Source organism: Dermacentor albipictus, chromosome 9 (genome assembly GCF_038994185.2).
Source record: "Dermacentor albipictus isolate Rhodes 1998 colony chromosome 9, USDA_Dalb.pri_finalv2, whole genome shotgun sequence".
NCBI classification, from domain to species: Eukaryota; Metazoa; Arthropoda; class Arachnida; order Ixodida; family Ixodidae; genus Dermacentor; species Dermacentor albipictus.
The window spans coordinates 15923893-15941507 of NC_091829.1; the positions used below are offsets into that span (position 1 = coordinate 15923893).

The window sequence follows — 17615 nt, forward strand, 5'->3', positions numbered from 1 at the left end:
TTAATTTATGTTTTTTAAACAGAGCTGATTCCAGGTTGGCATAAGGGGCCTCGAGAGTGCCACAAGGTTCCGTGTTGGGTCTGTTGCGTTTCTTGATCTTTATAAGTTATTTGCCTCGTCACGTAACCTCAAACTTACTTTTGTGTCCTGCACACTGCGTACTAAACAATGAAATTTTCTTTAATCACTATTTAGGAATTGAAAAATCGATTTCCTTAGCTCTTGGTGCGTGACCTGGCAAATGACAATTAATATACGCAAAGTCGCCCTTGCGATTTTCACTGATCACATGATGTCTTCAGTTTTTACTTGCAAAATTAATACTACTCCCATTCAGAGCGTTAGCGAATACATACCTCGATCTTGTTTTCACACCCAGTATGCCTTGGTCCAAGCAGATAGTTTTAATATCCTCAAAGGTACCGAAAGGCTATCTGCGCCGCACATTGACCACAGCCCCAAGAGATAGTAAACTACTGATGTACGAGGGCGAATCAAAAAGTGTTTGCCCCTATTTTTTTAGCCATATTACCTGTGTAAGTGCGAAGCTAACATATCCATTCCCAGCGGAGGACATTCCGCTTCCTTGTGTAGGGTAGCAAACCGGTTAAGCTAAACTGGTTAACCTCCCCGCCTTTTCTTCTCCACTTTTTCCTTCCTTCCTTGTGAGGCACAACCGCCACCTTCAGCATGTCCACGGCGTACAAGCACCGAAATTGGATTCGTTTTCTATGGAGCAAGGGACGAGCGCCCATGGAAACCAAAAGGCAATGCAGCCCACGTATGGGGAAAGGTGTCTCACTTTGATAAGTGTGACGTGGTGGTGTCATGAGTTTGCAAAACGCCGTGAAGACTCGCACGACAATGAGCATTTGAGGAGGCCGCGTGTGTCACTGACTGACGACAACATCGCGACAGCAGTCCGACAGTGGTTCCACAGTCTGCCGAACGAATTCTGCCAGGGGCCATCTCAAATTTACTGCTGCGATGGGACAAATGTTTGAACCGGTGTGGGGACTATGTGGAAAAATAGTGTAACGTAGGTAGAAAAGTACGAGCCAGAACGCTATTTCTCTAGCTCAGTTGTCTTTTCCTTATTTCTGCGTACATCTTTGGAGAGTCGGCATGGTACGTGGAGCGGATGCAAGTTGACGTCTCCGTGCCTCTGCCGGGAATGGCGACTTCAGCGGCGGCTGCATCTATGGAGCGGACCGGCCTCCAGAGCGACACCGACGGCGATGACACCATCGTCTACTCGCTCAGCAGCGAGGACTTCTCCGATGACGCCTTCGAGCTTGTTCGGAGCCGCAAGGCGAAACGAAGACACACCACCAGGGCATTCATGTCTTCGAGCATGCCAACGGTAGGACCAACTCAGAATACCGCAGTCAGTACGATTCAATTTGTACCAGAACTCACTACCGACATTCTGAGGCGACTCAACAGACAGTCCGTATCGGTGCAAATTGAAGCGGGGGCGCCAAATCAGATAGCAGACGTTAGAGTCAACACACGAAAAAATGTGTTGGCCATCGACGTCACACATGAGACTGCGCTGAGAAATTTGACTAAAGTTACAGAACTAGGTGGCGTTAAGCTCCGCTCGTACATCCCCCAGAAAAGTGGTTCAACTACTGGTGTCATCTACGACGTGGACGTCTCCATCTCCAGCGCCGACTTGCCGATCCTAGTGAAGCCTGCCGTTGATGGCGTCGCCATAACACATGTGTATCGCCTCGGCACATCCCGCTGTGTGAAAATTATATTCAAGGGCGAGACTCTCCCTTCGCACGTCAAGGTGGGCCACTTTAGACACCCTGTGCGACCATTCATCCCAAGGCCACTGCAATGCCGCAATTGTATGAGGCTGGGACACGTGAGTGCCGTGTGCGAGAACACGAGAGTTTGCTCACGCTGCAGCGACCCCCATGCTGCAGACCCTTGTGTAGCCACGGTTCTCAAATACACCAATTGCCTTTGGTCCCATGATGCTTCCTCGAAGGACTGCCTCAAAATGAAGAATGAAAAGGCGATCTTGAAGCAGATGGCAAGAGACCATTCGTCTCGTTGGGAAGCTGTTGCGACCGTTAGAAAGCGACGCTCCCGACGCCGCCGAACTTCAAAGAACGCTGATACCTCAGATAGCTGAGGCCTGGGGCAGTTCAATCTAAATCGGACAAGGCCATGGCAGATAACAATACAATTTGGTCCTCACTACTAAAGCAACAGCCAAAGCCAGAACAACAGCGGAAGTCACAACCGAAGCCACAGCTGATGCCGCAGCCGATGCCACAGTCGGTGGTACGGCCGATGCCACAGCCGGAGGAGATGCCACAGCCAGAGGCGATACCGCAGCCGGAGGCGATACCGCAGCCGGAGGCGATACCGCAGCCGATGCCACAGCCGGAGGCGATGCCGCAGCTGATGACACAACCGGAGCCGGAGCCACGTCAAGTGATACAGCTGCGCACGGCTGTAGAGCGAACAACGCGAGTTTTATTTATTTATTTATTTATTTATTTATTTATTTATTTATTTATTTATTTCGGATACTTTCCTGGCCCGAATGCATTACTGAACGTGGTAAGTGAAAAAAGTACATAATTATATAATAATATGTATTACAACATGGCAGAAAATACAGCAGTCTTGAAATTGCCAACGTCAGAAATGGCAGCGATGGAGGGAGGAAGGAATAAAAAAACCATGACACATCTTTGTTCTAAAATATGTACCAACTTTAAACATGTGATCGAAACGGGATGAAATGTATGAAGGGCGAGTAATAAGATGATCCTTTAACAGTGGGTTGTGGTGATACAGCCTGTGGAAAAGACACAGTCTAAAACACTTACGGTGCAATGAAAGCTCCGGTAGTGTAAGTGTGTTTTTCGTGGAAGTAATGCTGGCGTAACGGGAATAGTTACATAAGATTAAATGTGCTGCGCGATTCTGCATGGATTCTAGCGTGTTTTTGTCAGTATGATTTCATGGGGATCCATACGGTGGATGCATATTCTAGCTTTGGTTGCACTAATGTTTTGTAGAGGGTAAGCTTTATCGGCATAGACGCAGCAGAGAAATTTCGACGCAAGTATCCAAGAACCCGGTTAGCGTTATTAGTGACGTATTTGATGTGCGTATGCCATGATAAGTTACGTGAAATATGGACACCTAGGTATTTGTAAGAGTTGACGGATTCAAGAGAAGTATCGTGAAGTAAGTAAACACGCGTGTTGTCAGTGTTAGTGCGGCTTGATACATGCATTGTTTTACATTTATTAACGTTTAGTCGCATGAGCCATTTATCGCACCAGTTGGATATGCTTCTAAGATCGTCTTGAGGCTTATCAGAATCAGTGTTGTTAGTTATTTTGCGATAAATGACGCAGTCATCTGCGAAAAGCCTGATAGCTGAATGGGAAATGCATTTGGGAAGGTCATTTATGTAAATCAGGAAAAGCAGGGGTCCCAGTACCGATCCCTGTGGTACACCCGATGTTACGGATGTGCGAGAGGATGAACATTCATTAGCTAAAACGTACTGAGTTCGATTAGACAGAAAGCTTTTAATCCTTTTTAGTACATTAGGTTCAATGTTAAGCATGCTAAGTTTAAGAATGAGGAGATCATGTGAAACATTGTTGAAAGCTTTTGCAAAGTCCAAAAACACGCAGTCTACATCGAAGCCCATATCCGTATGGGTAAATAGGTCATTAGTAAAACATATGAGTTGCGTTTCATATGAAAATGTTTTCCTGAAACCGTGTTGTTCAGTCGAAAAGAAGAAATTAGACTCAAGGAAATCAATCAGATGAGAATGTATAATATGGTCCAATATTTTGCACGGTATACTTGTCAGTGATATGAACGATAGTTATCGGGGGAATGAGTGTTACCTGATTTAGGGACCGGAACAACCTTGCCAACCTTCCAATCACTTGGAATAACTGAGGAACCTAGAGACTGAGAAAAGAGCATCGAAAGCATAATGGAAAAATATGGTTCAGTAATTTTAAGCATTTTACAGTTAATTGAATCTTCACATGATGAAGAAGATATTTTCAGGTTTTCAATCAACTTTTGTATGCCGACCCAATCAATATAGATGGAGTTCATTGGTAAATAGGAGCATTTAGTTACCGACGGTAGAGTGGCAGTAGCATATCTGTGAAAAACGTAAGCAAATACATCATTCAAAACGGAACCGCACTGGTTCGGAGGGATCGCGACATTGTCAGAACGGGCTAGTTGGATTGTTTTGCATTCTTTGCCACCAACAATATTCCAGAATTTACGTGGATTAGACAGCAAAAGTGATGGGAGAGTATTATCGAAAAAAATATTTTTTGCATTTGTAATAGCGATAGTATATTCAGCGTGAATGCAATGATATGCTGCCCAGCGTTCGGGAAGGTTAGTTGCTTTGGCGCGAAGAAAAATATGTTTCTTTTTGTTGCGCAGACGGCGTAGAATTCCAGTAAACGATGGCGAGGAAGGACTCTAAACAATCTTTCTTTTAGGCACATAGCGATCCATTAGTGTTAGCAGTTTGTTCTTGTATAATGACCAGTCCTTTTCAATGGTACGTTCAAAAAAGTTGACTGTGTAGTCAGTAATGATTGATTCCAGTTCATTTAAAATGGATGTGGTATCGGCAGCATTGTAATCACATATAGTTTGAACGGTTTTCTTCAAGCGAACTTTCTTCTTAAGTGTTAAGTGGAGAAGTGAGTGGTCACTTATTCTTTTAAGGTATGTTGGAGGAGAAACCAAATCTGGAGCTGTTGTAAAAAAGAGATCTAAAGTATTAGAGGAAGTGCTGGTAGTGCGTGTGAGTTCATGAATCAGCTGGGTTAGATTAAAATCAGCGCAGATGTCTAAAAAATGGGTGCACTCGGAAGATGACTGCTTGAGGGAGGGAACACCGTTTTGCCACACTATGTTTGGAAAATTGAAATCACCTACTAAGAACAAATGTGATTTTGGGTATCGAACAACTAATTTGTTAAGGACATCATGAAGGTCAGTGCAAAAATTGGTAGTGGAGAATGCGGACCTATAACACGCGCAAAAGATTAGGTCGCCAGTGGGAAAAGCAACACGAGTGCAAACTATTTCTAATGGTGAGTCAATGGAGATAGTGAAGGAATGGATAGCAGAGCTCACGGCAATCAGTACACCTCCGCCCGTACGGAAATCGCGATCGTACCTGTAAAAGTTATATGTTTTTCGACAGTCTAGTATTTCACTATCTTTAATTTTTGCTGAAAGCCATGTTTCGGTGAGCACAACTATATCAGCTGAGCATGCGTCGATATGTGATGACAGTGATGTGCGTTTGTTGGCGATACTTCGGACATTTGTAAAAAGAAGTGATAAGGAGTTTGCTTCCTTTGGAACACGAGATAGCTATGCTGCACCCAAATGTGAAGATTGTGGACCCGATGGTTTGTTGTTTGTTGGGGTAATCGCGCTCCTAGCTGGTCCGATCTCGCATACTTCATCTGTAGCTGCGCAATAAACGTAACATTTTTTACCGATGATTAGTTTGTTATGTCGCAAAGAAAAAGACTGGCCGCTGGCCTTGCCAAAATCATTTAGTGCTTTCCGCGATTGACGAGTGGCTTTGCAAAAGTCTTCGCCGACTGAAATACCATCAGCTTTAAACTTCGCTTTTTGCGAGAGTATATGGTCTCTCATTTTGGAAGACACAAACATAGCTATAACAGGCCGTGTCTTGCCGACAGCGTATGTGCCTAGCCTATGAGCCCGATGGATTGCGACTTCCGAGGGAGTCATGTTGAGACAATTTCTAAGAAAGTGATGGATCTGGACTTCTGATTGAGCCCACGCCTCTGATACCTTGTCTGAGATCCCATAGAAGATCAAGTTGTCGCGTCTTGAATGGTCCTCCAGAACGTCTAGTCTTGACGCGAGCGCAGCGCTTTCATTTGAAACTGCTGCATGGACTGCGGTAGTAATAATAATATATAATAATAATATTTGGGGTTTTACGTGCCAAAACCACTTTCTGATTATGAGGCACGCCGTAGTGGAGGACTCCGGAAATTTTGACCACCTGGGGTTCTTTAACGTGCACCTAAATCTAAGCACACGGGTGTTTTCGCATTTCGCCCCCATCGAAATGCGGCCGTCGTGGCCGGGATTCGATCCCGCGACCTCGTGCTCAGCAGCCCAACACCATAGCCACTGAGCAACCACGGCGGGTGACTGCGGTAGTAATATCACTTCCTGAAGGCATATTTTCAAAAGACTCAACCGCAGCTTCCACGGCAGTCACTCTATTGGATAGGTCTGAAACAGTCTCAGTAAGGTTTTCTTGGTTAGCCTTTAGTTCAGCTATGGCATTCATCATCTCGGCATGTCGCGTGTCAAATTTGATCGACAAAGCAGCTATGGCGGCCATAACTTCATTGTGCTTATGTTGAGCTTCACTATGGAGACCAGGGTTTAATTCTACATCCTCGGAAAGTAATAGCAACATAGCAACACAGACACATCACTCAGAGTGGCAGCCAGCACTTGTGGGCAAGGGAAGACCAGCAAACCGACATTGTTTGTACGTTTACAAAAAAGGCGATTCGAACTGACTAATCTGCACAAGAAAGCAGAAAGGAGAGCTTAGCAGCGACCGCATGGTAGCTGCTCTCCTGTGCCCACTGAAAGCGCCTTGCTGATGCCAGTTGCCTAAATCTGAGCGCTGCAGTGCTGCCGCTGGCGGCAGTGTCCGTGTCCCACTTGATACCGGCGTGAAGATGATGACGTCTGCCATGCTCGGATAATCAAGGCTGTTGTCAGCTGCTTGTAGCGGTGGATCCAGCAGGAAATTCGATAGAGATGTAGACGTAGCACACGTGCTAGACGGTGACAACGATGAGCCGAAAACAGCAATCTGCACAAGAAAGCAGAAAGGAGAGCTTAGCAGCGACCTCATGGTAGCTGCTCTCCCGTGCCGTTCCTGACAAATTGCCTGAAGAAGACCGGCAAGTCGTTATGATGCTCCGGTCTCTGATGAATACCCTTCGAATACTCTTAAATAACCTGCACACTCCGTCAGCGCGAAGTGCAATGCAAGTGCTGGATGCTCTCAATTATTCAGTACTTGCAACTCTTGAGTAAGCATCATGGCTCACCCGCATGATTATATTCGCACTGAAGTCAGAGCGGCTGAGGTTTAGCTTAAAAATATACTGCCACGCACTGCAATGTACTGCTGACGCCCACCGGATCCTTGGTCTTCACTGGTACCTTCAACGTGCATCACCAGCTATGAACCACAAAGATTGACGGCAGCCTAACGTATCGACGGAGCACTTGCTTTGACTTGACTGATTTCCAAACAATTTGCTGCGTGCACAGACAGTGTTCCCTCTATCCCGCTTTCCTCTTTCTGTTCCCCCTTTCCCTTCCCCCAGTGTAGGGTAGGAAACCGGACGCTCGTCTGGTTGACCTCCCTGCCTTTCCTCTCTTTGCTATCTCTCTCTCTCTCGTAATTTTCTGCACGTACCCTTTTTTGAACAATAGAAAATAGGGGTAAACACTTTCTAATTCGCCTCCGTATAAATCACAAATCCGGCCGCTACTAGAATATATTTCGCCTGTCTCGAATCCATAGAAACAAAGCGACAATATTCTAATCGAGGCCATCCAAAAGAACGTGACTCGCTCCATATGCCGCCGATTCGATAGGGATTTTTCACCTTCAGCACAGTGCTCTCATCCCTAAGCTTGCAACCGCTCTCATATTGCCGACGTACGCAATCACTAAAGTTATTGCATTGCATTATTAACTCCTCTTGCCGGATTTCTACATATATTTACCCAATTCCTGCTAAACAATCTAGTACTAGAAGTCACCATCACCTAAACATCGCGCCTTATTTTGCCCCTACGGAAACTTCCAAATACAGTTTCTTTCCCTGTGTAATTAAATATTAGAACTCCTTGCCTAGCCTACTCGTTCCCTTCCTTTAAACTTATCTTTAGCTACTTTTCAACAGGTATAGTTAGTATTTTGATTTGGCATGCATTGTTCATATTGCCTTTTGTTATTTGTCATTGTTCTGCATTTCACATCAACTCCTGCATTAGCCCAAGAAAGCTGCAGTAGGTATAAATAAATAAAATGAATATTGCATATAAAGAAGGTGCAGAAACAAGCGTTCAATAATAATTTGTAACACTCACAATTGTTGCGAGAAATGTGAATTTTTCGACATTCATTGCACCTCGGATGACTTATGTTTCCGACAAGAAGGAGCCAACATCACTAATACTATTCAGACACACTTCCAACGGCCCTTACGAAAATCATCTGCATCGCAGGACACGCAGGGATGCGCTGGGTAATCAAGCAGTTAACCAGCTGGCTCAAGAACAGTTACTACGAGCTCCCAACATCTACGGTCTCCTTTAGATGATGCCAATAACGACAGTGCGCCTGACTCTGAGCAAACACAGCTCCAACGCCACAAAATTCTCATGCCCACACCATACCTTAATCCGAGAGTATGCAACGCTCTTAAAGCGGCCACAATGCGAAGTCACATTCGCCAGTACCGCATTAGGGCACAATCAAGGTATCCTCACCCGGAGTGCCGAGGATACCAAGACCAACACCATGTGCTATAGGTATATCATCCCTCTCCCCCATCCAATCCCAATTTCCTCTGGCCTTTCACTCTCCCCTAAACTTCGCTGGCTCATCCTCGCTAAGACAAGATACGACCAACGCTATATCGGGTGAACTATCAATAAATCAATCAAGCAAGAAAGAAATCAATCAATTTATTTGCCATTCATTACAACATATGCACATAAAGAACGCGAATATTAGAACAGAAAGCTGCTAAGTAGCAGCTTGACTATGCTCATAAGTGCCTGGAAAAGTTCATCATTGGCCTGGACCGCAGTGCCCCCTAACGTAGCGGCACCTATTAATATTGATAAAGTTTTCGTTCCTTCCTGGTGGTGGTAACAACTTTATTTCGTCAACAGAAGCTGTTTGGTTAATTTTAGTGGGCTTCCAGGGTGCGTGAGGTGGCCGTCCGATCAGTTCCTCTAGTGCCACCTGTTATGGTTGTGAGGCCCTGTCTTTCGGTGACTTTCAAAGCCCAGCTGATGGCCTGCAGTTGAACCGCTGGGTCCGAGCTGGACACCGCATCCTCCCACTCTTGCTCGTTAGAGAGATGCCATTTTCTTTTCGGTTTTAGATTGTCGCAATCGAATAAAATGTGTTTTAAATCTGCCTTTGTGACCCCGCAGAGCTTGCACTAATTCCTCGTCATGCCACCTCTTCTGAATCGCCTTCAGCGCAACGCTAACCATTGCTATCATTTTCAATGATTCTATTTCGGAGAAACTGCCTTTCTTTCTCTTCTGCAATCGTCTGAGCCTGACCTTGCTCAAGAAAAAGCGTTCTACCAGGAAAAATAAGAAACTTTTGGTAATTAAATATACAGACGCGGTAGCGAATGTGTGAGCACTCGCTCACTTGACTGACCTCCCTCGCTCAATACCTCCCTGCATTCCTGGCCAGCCCACTGACTGGCGCATTTCGAACTTTCCCATCACAGGCCTACAAATTCGCGTTCATCTTGCTTCTACACCCGTTATTTGAAAACGTTCCGGTTTCCAGTTGTCTGGAAACCCTTTCGAAATAGAGTTACGTCTTTTTCAAAGGCCAACTGAGGCGCGACCCAGCCACACGCGCCAAAAAACAGCCAGCAGTGCAGAGAGCCTGTGCGACGTATCGTATGAACTTAGTTTCAAGGGCGAATTCCAAGTCACCCCGTACGTGACACCCAGGAGGCCGCTACTTCACCGGCGACGCCCGAGAAGACCGCACGCTTCGCAAACGAGACATCTGAGCCCAGATTGCGACTTAGGACGAGTGACCTGCTCGAATGAGGTTTCCCTGGGCGGATGGTATTATCACTGCTGGAAAGGCGAGGCTAAGAAAACAACCGTTTTATCTTTCCCCTATGCACTTCGAAGTCTGCAGATGCTTTCTCCTCTCCCGTCCTCCCCCGACCCCCTTTCTATATTACCGCACCCTTGCGCCAAATGCAAAGCTACCCTCCCTCTCATCCGCCCTAGCGAAGACAACCCAGTACTTCACGCCTTCATAGAGCGAGCGGAGGCATTTAGAGCTCCGCTTGCAATGGGAGTGAACGCTTCAGCTGCCATCATGACAGTGCTATGGATATTGCTGCTGGCTGCCGCAGCCTCCGGTGAGTTGATGTTCAATGAATCGCACGTGGCGCCTAGGAAGAACACCATGTCTTGCCAGTTTTGTCTGTGCACTTACCGTTTGTGACTATGTGGTTCTAACATGTCACCCTTGCGATGACACAAAACAAGCACTAGTGCCACGATCGGTCCACTAAGTGACCACATTTGATTGGAGAGTCTACGGGATCGGCCCGCCACTGAATGCGTCCCCTCTGGTATCGGAACCGTTCAGTGATTCCCGGTCCCCATGAAACACCAAGTTTACATGGCGAAACATCCTGCCGTGTAAAGCCACAAGGTGTTGGACTAAGAAAGCGTCAGCCTAAAAAAATAGAGGCACAGCTTCGCGTTACACATATTAGTGTAACATTTTGCGGCATTGTGATAGCCTAAGCATTCGCGTTATTTTTCTCTTTTTTTTTGCTTCTTAAAGGAATTGTGCTAACTTCATTGGTCGCATTTACTTAAGACAGCTGTTGAAAGTAAGACGCTTTTCATACCAGGCTTCTGGTTTCAGTTTCATCGTGCTTGAACTTTCCGTTGCCAATAATTATAGACCCGCCATGGTTGCTCTGTGCACATTGTGGTGGACGGCTGAGCACGAGGTCACGTGATCGAATCCCGGCCACGGCGGCCGCATTTCGGTGGGGGCGAAATGCGAAAACACCCGTGGTATTTAGATTTAGGTGCACGTTAAAGAACCCCAGGTGGTCAAAATTTCCGGAGTCCTCCACTACGGCGTGCCTCATAATCATAAAGTGGTTTTGGAACGTTAAACCCCATAATTTTTTATAAGTATAACCTAAAGCTGCAGCCTAAACGCAGATAAGGTTTAAGGTTTAATTCTTTTCGACATCATGATTCAACTGAGGTAAGAATTATTTAAGTGCAGAACGCCGATTATAGCATAACTTGGCGGCAGAGTGGCCTAACAGCACTGACATGCGCCTACATTGAGTAAAGGGAGTAAAGGAAGTTTAATTATGTCCTTTTCCTTCTCACGGTACACACGCTTTTCCCGCTTAAACAATAAAGGAATATGTACTGAATGTATTTTCTCTCTCTCTCTGGGGTCACCAGGCTTCGAAGTCGGCAGGGAGTACGTGTACGAGTACAACGGAACGATGTACATTCTAAATCCTGAGCAGCGGCATCAGTTGACTGGTCTTGGATTCCGAAGCAAGGTCATCATGCAGCCTAAGCCCGATCACACGCACTTCAAGGTAACCTCAGACAAACTAAGTTCAGATAGAGTGAAGTAATAATTACCACAATACTGCCCTCGTGAAGTGAGCGATCGCCACAACAGCTTAAAGGCGGTTGAGATGACAAAGATGGAGCTCATCTTATTTGCTTGAGATTTGCCCTCAATTGCTTTTTTTTTCAGCACTATAGATCAGCGTTCTTTAGCTTTAATTACACAAATACGGCGCATCGCTTGTGTTTCTTCGTAACAACACAGATAATTTTTCGATCTTATGTTAGACCGCTTTATGACTACGGGACGTTACAGAGACAATTACCTTCATATTACTTGAGCAGCAGCATCAGAGACGTGCCTATATTGGCCCTTTATATAAACCTTTACTCTCGCCCTTAATGTGGCGGCATTTTGAAGTCCTTATAATTTTTTCTAGTAAGTATACTTGGAAACTGGAGAAATGAGATAGTCGGAGATGCAAGTACATACACAGCCGCCTAGAAAGAAAGTTCGACAGACATTTTACTTTGAGAGAAAAATGCTACAAATTAGTGCTCTCGCTGTCTCCGCTTCATAATAGATCAAGTTTCTTCCTCTGTTTCTCTGAAGCAATATACAAATCAGAAGCCTTTACCACTCATTCTTTCAGATTGTGAACTTCGAAACGGACACGTTCAACTCGGACGAGATCGACCTATCCAATCACGAGTTCCAGTACGCGTCAAACGATCACCTCCCCGGTGCTCTCGAACAAGTTTTTGCCGCCAAGTTCGACGAAGGGAAGGTACAGTGTCTTGTTGTTTCTTTTTTTTTTTGGGCAGGATTATTGCCACCGAAACAGCGGCACCGGTTGGGCCACTTGCGTGTGCCTCGCACACACAGCTACAAAAGCAAAATGTTGAACGGTTGTCTCACAAAAAGCGCTTCAGCATTTCACGTGCATTCGAATGGAGGAAATTGTAGTTAGCCCCGTGCTTGAGGTTCACCTTAAACATAGTGAGTGATTCGACACTTTAGCAGAGCCCGTGAATCGACAACCAGAGCCAGCACTTAGGAGTTTTTCGCGCCTGTCCCCATCCTGTACACCGCTTTCTGCAGATCGAGGAGATCGAGATTGGCAAGAGCGAACCCGTGTGGGTGAGAAACGTGAAGAAGGGCGTGTTGTCCCTCTTCCAACTGGACCTCGTCAAGGGACGTCGCGACCACCGCGATGACAAGGAGTACCACGTCAAAGAGGTGAGCTGGCACCCGAGGTTATATAAAGATGTGCAGGTAGTTGCGCGTGCAGAAGTTCGTATACGTATTACGAAGTGCGTCAAGAGATGCAGCTTTAACAATAGCTGCGAAAAAAGACATGTTCTGTGCTGAGTAATGCCAATAAAAAAAACGTGTTCTTCGGTGACTCAATGAATCAGTGGATTATGCTAGTTTTACGTGACAAAAACGACGATACGATTATGAGGCACGCCGTAGTGGGGGACTCCGGAAATTTGGACCACCTGGGGTTCTTTAACGTGCGCCTAAATCTAGGTACACGGGTGTTTCCGCATTTCGCCCCCACCGAAATGCGGCCGCCGTGGTCGGGATTCGATCCCACCACCTCGTGCTCAGCAGCCCAACACCACAGCCAAATGAATCAGTGAACTCTTATTTCAGCCTGCGAGACATTCACCGAGTGCGCATTCTTTCACGGATCGCAAAGCATCGCTCTTACGCTGGGCAACGTACATATGCAGGGATTTTTTTTCCACTCCAAATTCGCTTTAATTATCCCCATTCAAGCTCGCAACGGAGGCGCTGAATGAAAGTTTCAGTCTCCACCCACAACATAATTAAAGAAAGTACGATACAGAACTAACCGCGTAAACTCAATCCGACTTGCCCTCCGACGATGTTCGCTCATTGATATATAATTAAAGTAGCATAATCCTGCCCGGACTCAAAAAAGTGCAGAAGGGAGTAAGCAAAAACACAAACGCCAAAGTGCACTGTAGTTTGAGTCCTTGCTTGGTCTCCTTCTTTCGCACTGTTTCGAATCAAGCTGAACGTTCCTCTTTCTCCTATCTCAAATATTGCACATACAATAAGGGATGCGTCATCACTGGTATAACAAATACCTTAATAATATGAATTACACGAGTGAAATGAGAGCTGGAAAAGATTAAAAACTGTGAACAAAAGAGCAGCCTGTGGCGCGTGATTAGACAAAACAAATGGACAATTACAATAAAAGAGAGAGTGAGAAGATTCATTCAATGACTGAGACTAAAATGTTTTGAGGAGTGATAGCAGGGACAATTAAATAAAGAAATCAGATTTGTAAACTTTTTGCAGCTTGAAGGATATCGCCTAGCGTGTCAAACATATCCCTGTGGCTACATTGCTAGCCTACACATCTTTCTGACTATAATCGCACATCCTTAGTCTTTCTTGACCCATCGTTTGGTGCTGTTCCAAAATTACAAACAATGTACCTGCAAGCTAAAATTTTTTCGTCCCTCCCGCAATATACCTTTCCCCTTTGTGTAAAGTTTATAGCCGTGCAATATTATTTCCTACAGGATGGTCTGCACGGCCCTTGCGAGACAATGTACGTCGTTCGCGAAGAAGAAGAGCACGACTACCTTGAGGTGACCAAGGTTAAGAACCTGAAGAAGTGCGACCACCCCAGCTTCACCGTCATAGGCCGGGAGGTGGCGAAGAAGTGCGTCATGGGCGAAGCGCAGGGGGAAATGGTGAGCGAGTGATATGGCAGATGCCCGTAGGCCTGGAGTTTGTTCCGAATGGGCGCGTTGAACGTTCCGATGCCTAAGGAAATGAGAAACCCTAAGTGCATTGGCGAATGAAAGTCACATGGCCGTCGTGGCCATGACGCAACCGACGACATCCAGCTCAGCAACGTGACGAAATAGCAACCGGGCTGCTGCGGTGCGTGGAAAAGTAATATTTAAAAGATTCCATTTTATTCACTTTGCGGGTAAAAGGCTCATTACGGATTGAAACCAGTATGGCAAAACCACATAACTGGTAAGTACGTCAGCGTTACGTGTAACGCTTCTAAATTTACCCTACCAGGGTCGTTATGATGCAAGATAGGTTCTGAAAACTTGGGGGGCCGAATCTTTGGGCGCTGGAGCGTAAATCTCTTCCACACTGTTTCTATTCCATTTCTGCAGTTGTCCCTCCGCAATCGGTCTAAAATGTTTCGCGGCACCCCCACTTTGCCTGTCTCTCACGTCACCTCAAAAAATCCGTGAGAGCTGCCCATCTCATATGACATGAGCACAGTGACGATGCATGATAAGACCAAACAAAATAAAAATAATTATTTTCGATAAAATATCCTTTTTGCAATTAGCCTTCCCATAATGGTCAAGCGTTTTACGGCTGTACCTGTTTCACTGGTGTGTCTCGAGACGTCACAAAACTATCGCAAACTCGACACATCAGAGTGACGTGTATGAACTAAAGATGCATTAATATGCCGAACAAAACTGATTTTTTTTTTCGGAGTAGCCGGGGACTACCCCATTCCGAAAGGAGCAGATATCTGCCAACCCATCACTAGGACACTGGCTAGTCGAAGCTGCCGGGGAGCATGAATTCGTTTGCGTCTAATAAAAATTTTTCCGTGGCAGCATAGCGTTGTCCAGCCCTTTCGGAACGTTCATGACATCGCTCTATTAACACTTCGCTGAGAATCCGTTCTAGCGGCATTCTAGAGCGCAGCTCTTGCGCGAGCCATGAACGCCCGAGACCAATGAGAGCGGCCCCTTCGGTGACGTGCGCGCGGGACACTGGTCTCCTGCGGACCTGCCCGACCACTCGATGCCTACTCGCACCTGGTCCCAGCCGGACCGCTTGTTTCGTATTATCGTTTGCTCGCGTCAGCGCTTGCCCACGCTTCTTTGCTTTGCTTAGTTTGCTCTCGTTCGCACTTGTTCCCTTTGTCATGGTTTTCCCCACGCCAGCCAATGTATCGCGATATGAAAGCACGTATAGAGCTGCGTTCAAATTTCGCGTTAGGGAGTATCGTAATCGTCGGTGAATTTTTTGTAAGCTTGAAATCGAGGGTTCGACGGAAGCCCGTCTGGTCGGGATGAAGCATTGAAGAAGTAAAACCAAGGACACCGACCAACATAGAAGTGCTAAAAAATGAAAAAATCTAAAAGACGTTTCGGCTTCGCTACGGAAGCCTTGTTCACAATGGGATGACGGAAGGTTCATGGAAGCTTATGTATGCTTTAGAACGTGACGTAAGCAGCGCGTGTAAGACGGTGGGAGGGTTCCCTCATTTAGATTAAGCGTGTGACGTGTTTTTTGTATCTCCAGTGACTCCAGATCCAGATTTTGTAAGCTTCCGTTGCACATTTCCACGATTTTTCACACGCCAACGCAAGTTAAGCAAGGGGAAGCAGGCCAATCGTAGACGTTGGCATCATGCTCCTCATCCGTTTATCCACTTTCATTGGGCTAGCTGGGTCCAACCGAAATTTTTTCCACTGCTACGTGCTGCGCACCTCTATAGTCCGCCAGTTCGATAAGAAAAACCTGCCAAGATAGACAATGCCAATTTTTTGAAAGCGAACAAAAGTAACTCTTGTAAATGAGCATAGCGTTTGATTGGTCGGGTCAAACAACGCTGCGGGTCACCGCCCGATACTTTGTTACCGCCCGAATCGATTTACGTTTTAGGGCCCCTCAGATCTTTTTTAAACGCTATGTTGCACTTCTCTGCCGACGAACGATTAACTCAACCCGAGAAGAAGCTACCAAAATATATGACGTCACACCTTCCATGTGCGAAAACTTTAGGGCAGCATGGCCTCCACTCTTTCGTCCTGGCTTCATCTCTGTCTTGCATTCATGTTCGCAGCGCGAACATAATATACGTCCTGGCTTCATACATAAGGCGTCCTGGCTTCGTCTCTGTCTTGCATTCATGTTCGCAGCGCGAACATAATATACATACTTAGAAATAAACAAGTAGACGGGATCAGCGCTCGTCCAGTTTACTTGTTGCTTTGTGTGTGTGTGCGTGTGTGTGTGTGTGTGTGTGTGTGTGTGTGTGTGTGTGTGTGTGTGTGTGTGTGTGTGCGTGCGTGTGTGCGTGTGCGTGTGCGTGTGCGTGTGCGTGTGTGCGCGTGTGTGTGCGCGTGTGTGTGCGCGTGTGCGTGCGCGTGTGCGTGCGCGTGTGCGTGCGCGTGTGCGTGCGCGTGTGCGTGTGCGTGTGTGTGTGCGTGCGCGTGCGCGCGTGCGTGCGTGTGTGTGTGTGTGTGTGTGCGTGCGTGTGCGTGCGCGCGTGCGTGCGTGCGTGCGTGCGTGCGTGTGCGTGTGTGCGTGTGCGTGTGTGTGTGTGTGTGTGTGTGTGTGTGTGTGTGTGTGTGTGTGTGTGTGTGTGTGTGTGTGTGTGTGTCAAGATCGAGCTGCAAGCATAAACGTAAGCTCTAGCAACCAGCAATACCTGCCTCGCCCCATTGGTTTCTCTGGCTTACCGAACCTCCTTCGACGCTAAGATGGCTGTGATGTTGCGAAAGTGTTATTTGCTAACAGAGCTTAACTGAGAAGTGTACATTCGTATTCATGTGAACTTACAAAACGGAGCACAAGTTCTTTTTGTCGGCGTCACTGCATTTGGTAAGCTATAAGACATTAGCGCATTAGCTAGCTGGAGCCCAAATCTAAAACTGCCGGCCATATTATTAAGAAAAACACAGTAAAGCTTTAATAAAAAAAAATTAGATCGCTTGTACGGATTATTTTGGAAAGCGGCCAAATAACCTATTCTTTAGTTATGTTTACAATAAACAGAACATGTAACTCAATTAGTGGCACTTTTCACCGAATTCGCTTGGGTCGACCGGTGAAGTTTATTAGAAAAGTTATTACAACTCGTGACAAATCCGTGAACATAGCTGAACATAGATCTACGTGCACACAAGTTGTCGTTTCTGCGTGTCCTCGAAAGTTAAATCGGTTCTATGAAAATGCCTCAAAAAGCCTTTTCCGGCTTTGCATACGCTCTATTCAAACTGAGTTGAGCAGGCTCGATCTACAAATATGCGAATGCCTTGAAAACGCAAGCCCTCGTAATAGTGGAGATATGTTTGTTAAACCCAGCGTCCTCACCCGAAGGAGACCTTTGTTTACTTTTTAC

At 46.2% G+C, this 17615-nt stretch overlaps 1 protein-coding gene and 1 long non-coding RNA gene across 3 annotated transcripts in view; one reads left to right on the forward strand and one right to left on the reverse strand.

Moving 5' to 3' along the window:
• The window catches only part of LOC135903672 (uncharacterized), a 98473-nt gene that overhangs the window by 65744 nt on the left and 15114 nt on the right, over nucleotides 1-17615 (reverse strand). The window lies entirely within an intron of this gene.
• LOC135903671 (vitellogenin-6-like) overlaps nucleotides 10159-17615 on the forward strand; it is a 43098-nt gene continuing 35641 nt past the window's right edge. The window contains exons 1-5 of the mRNA XM_065433995.1: nucleotides 10159-10256; nucleotides 11338-11480; nucleotides 12108-12242; nucleotides 12557-12694; nucleotides 14020-14193. Of these exons, the coding sequence (XP_065290067.1) occupies nucleotides 10187-10256; nucleotides 11338-11480; nucleotides 12108-12242; nucleotides 12557-12694; nucleotides 14020-14193 (660 nt within the window). The 5' untranslated portion in view covers nucleotides 10159-10186. The remainder of the gene's footprint in view (nucleotides 10257-11337; nucleotides 11481-12107; nucleotides 12243-12556; nucleotides 12695-14019; nucleotides 14194-17615) is intronic.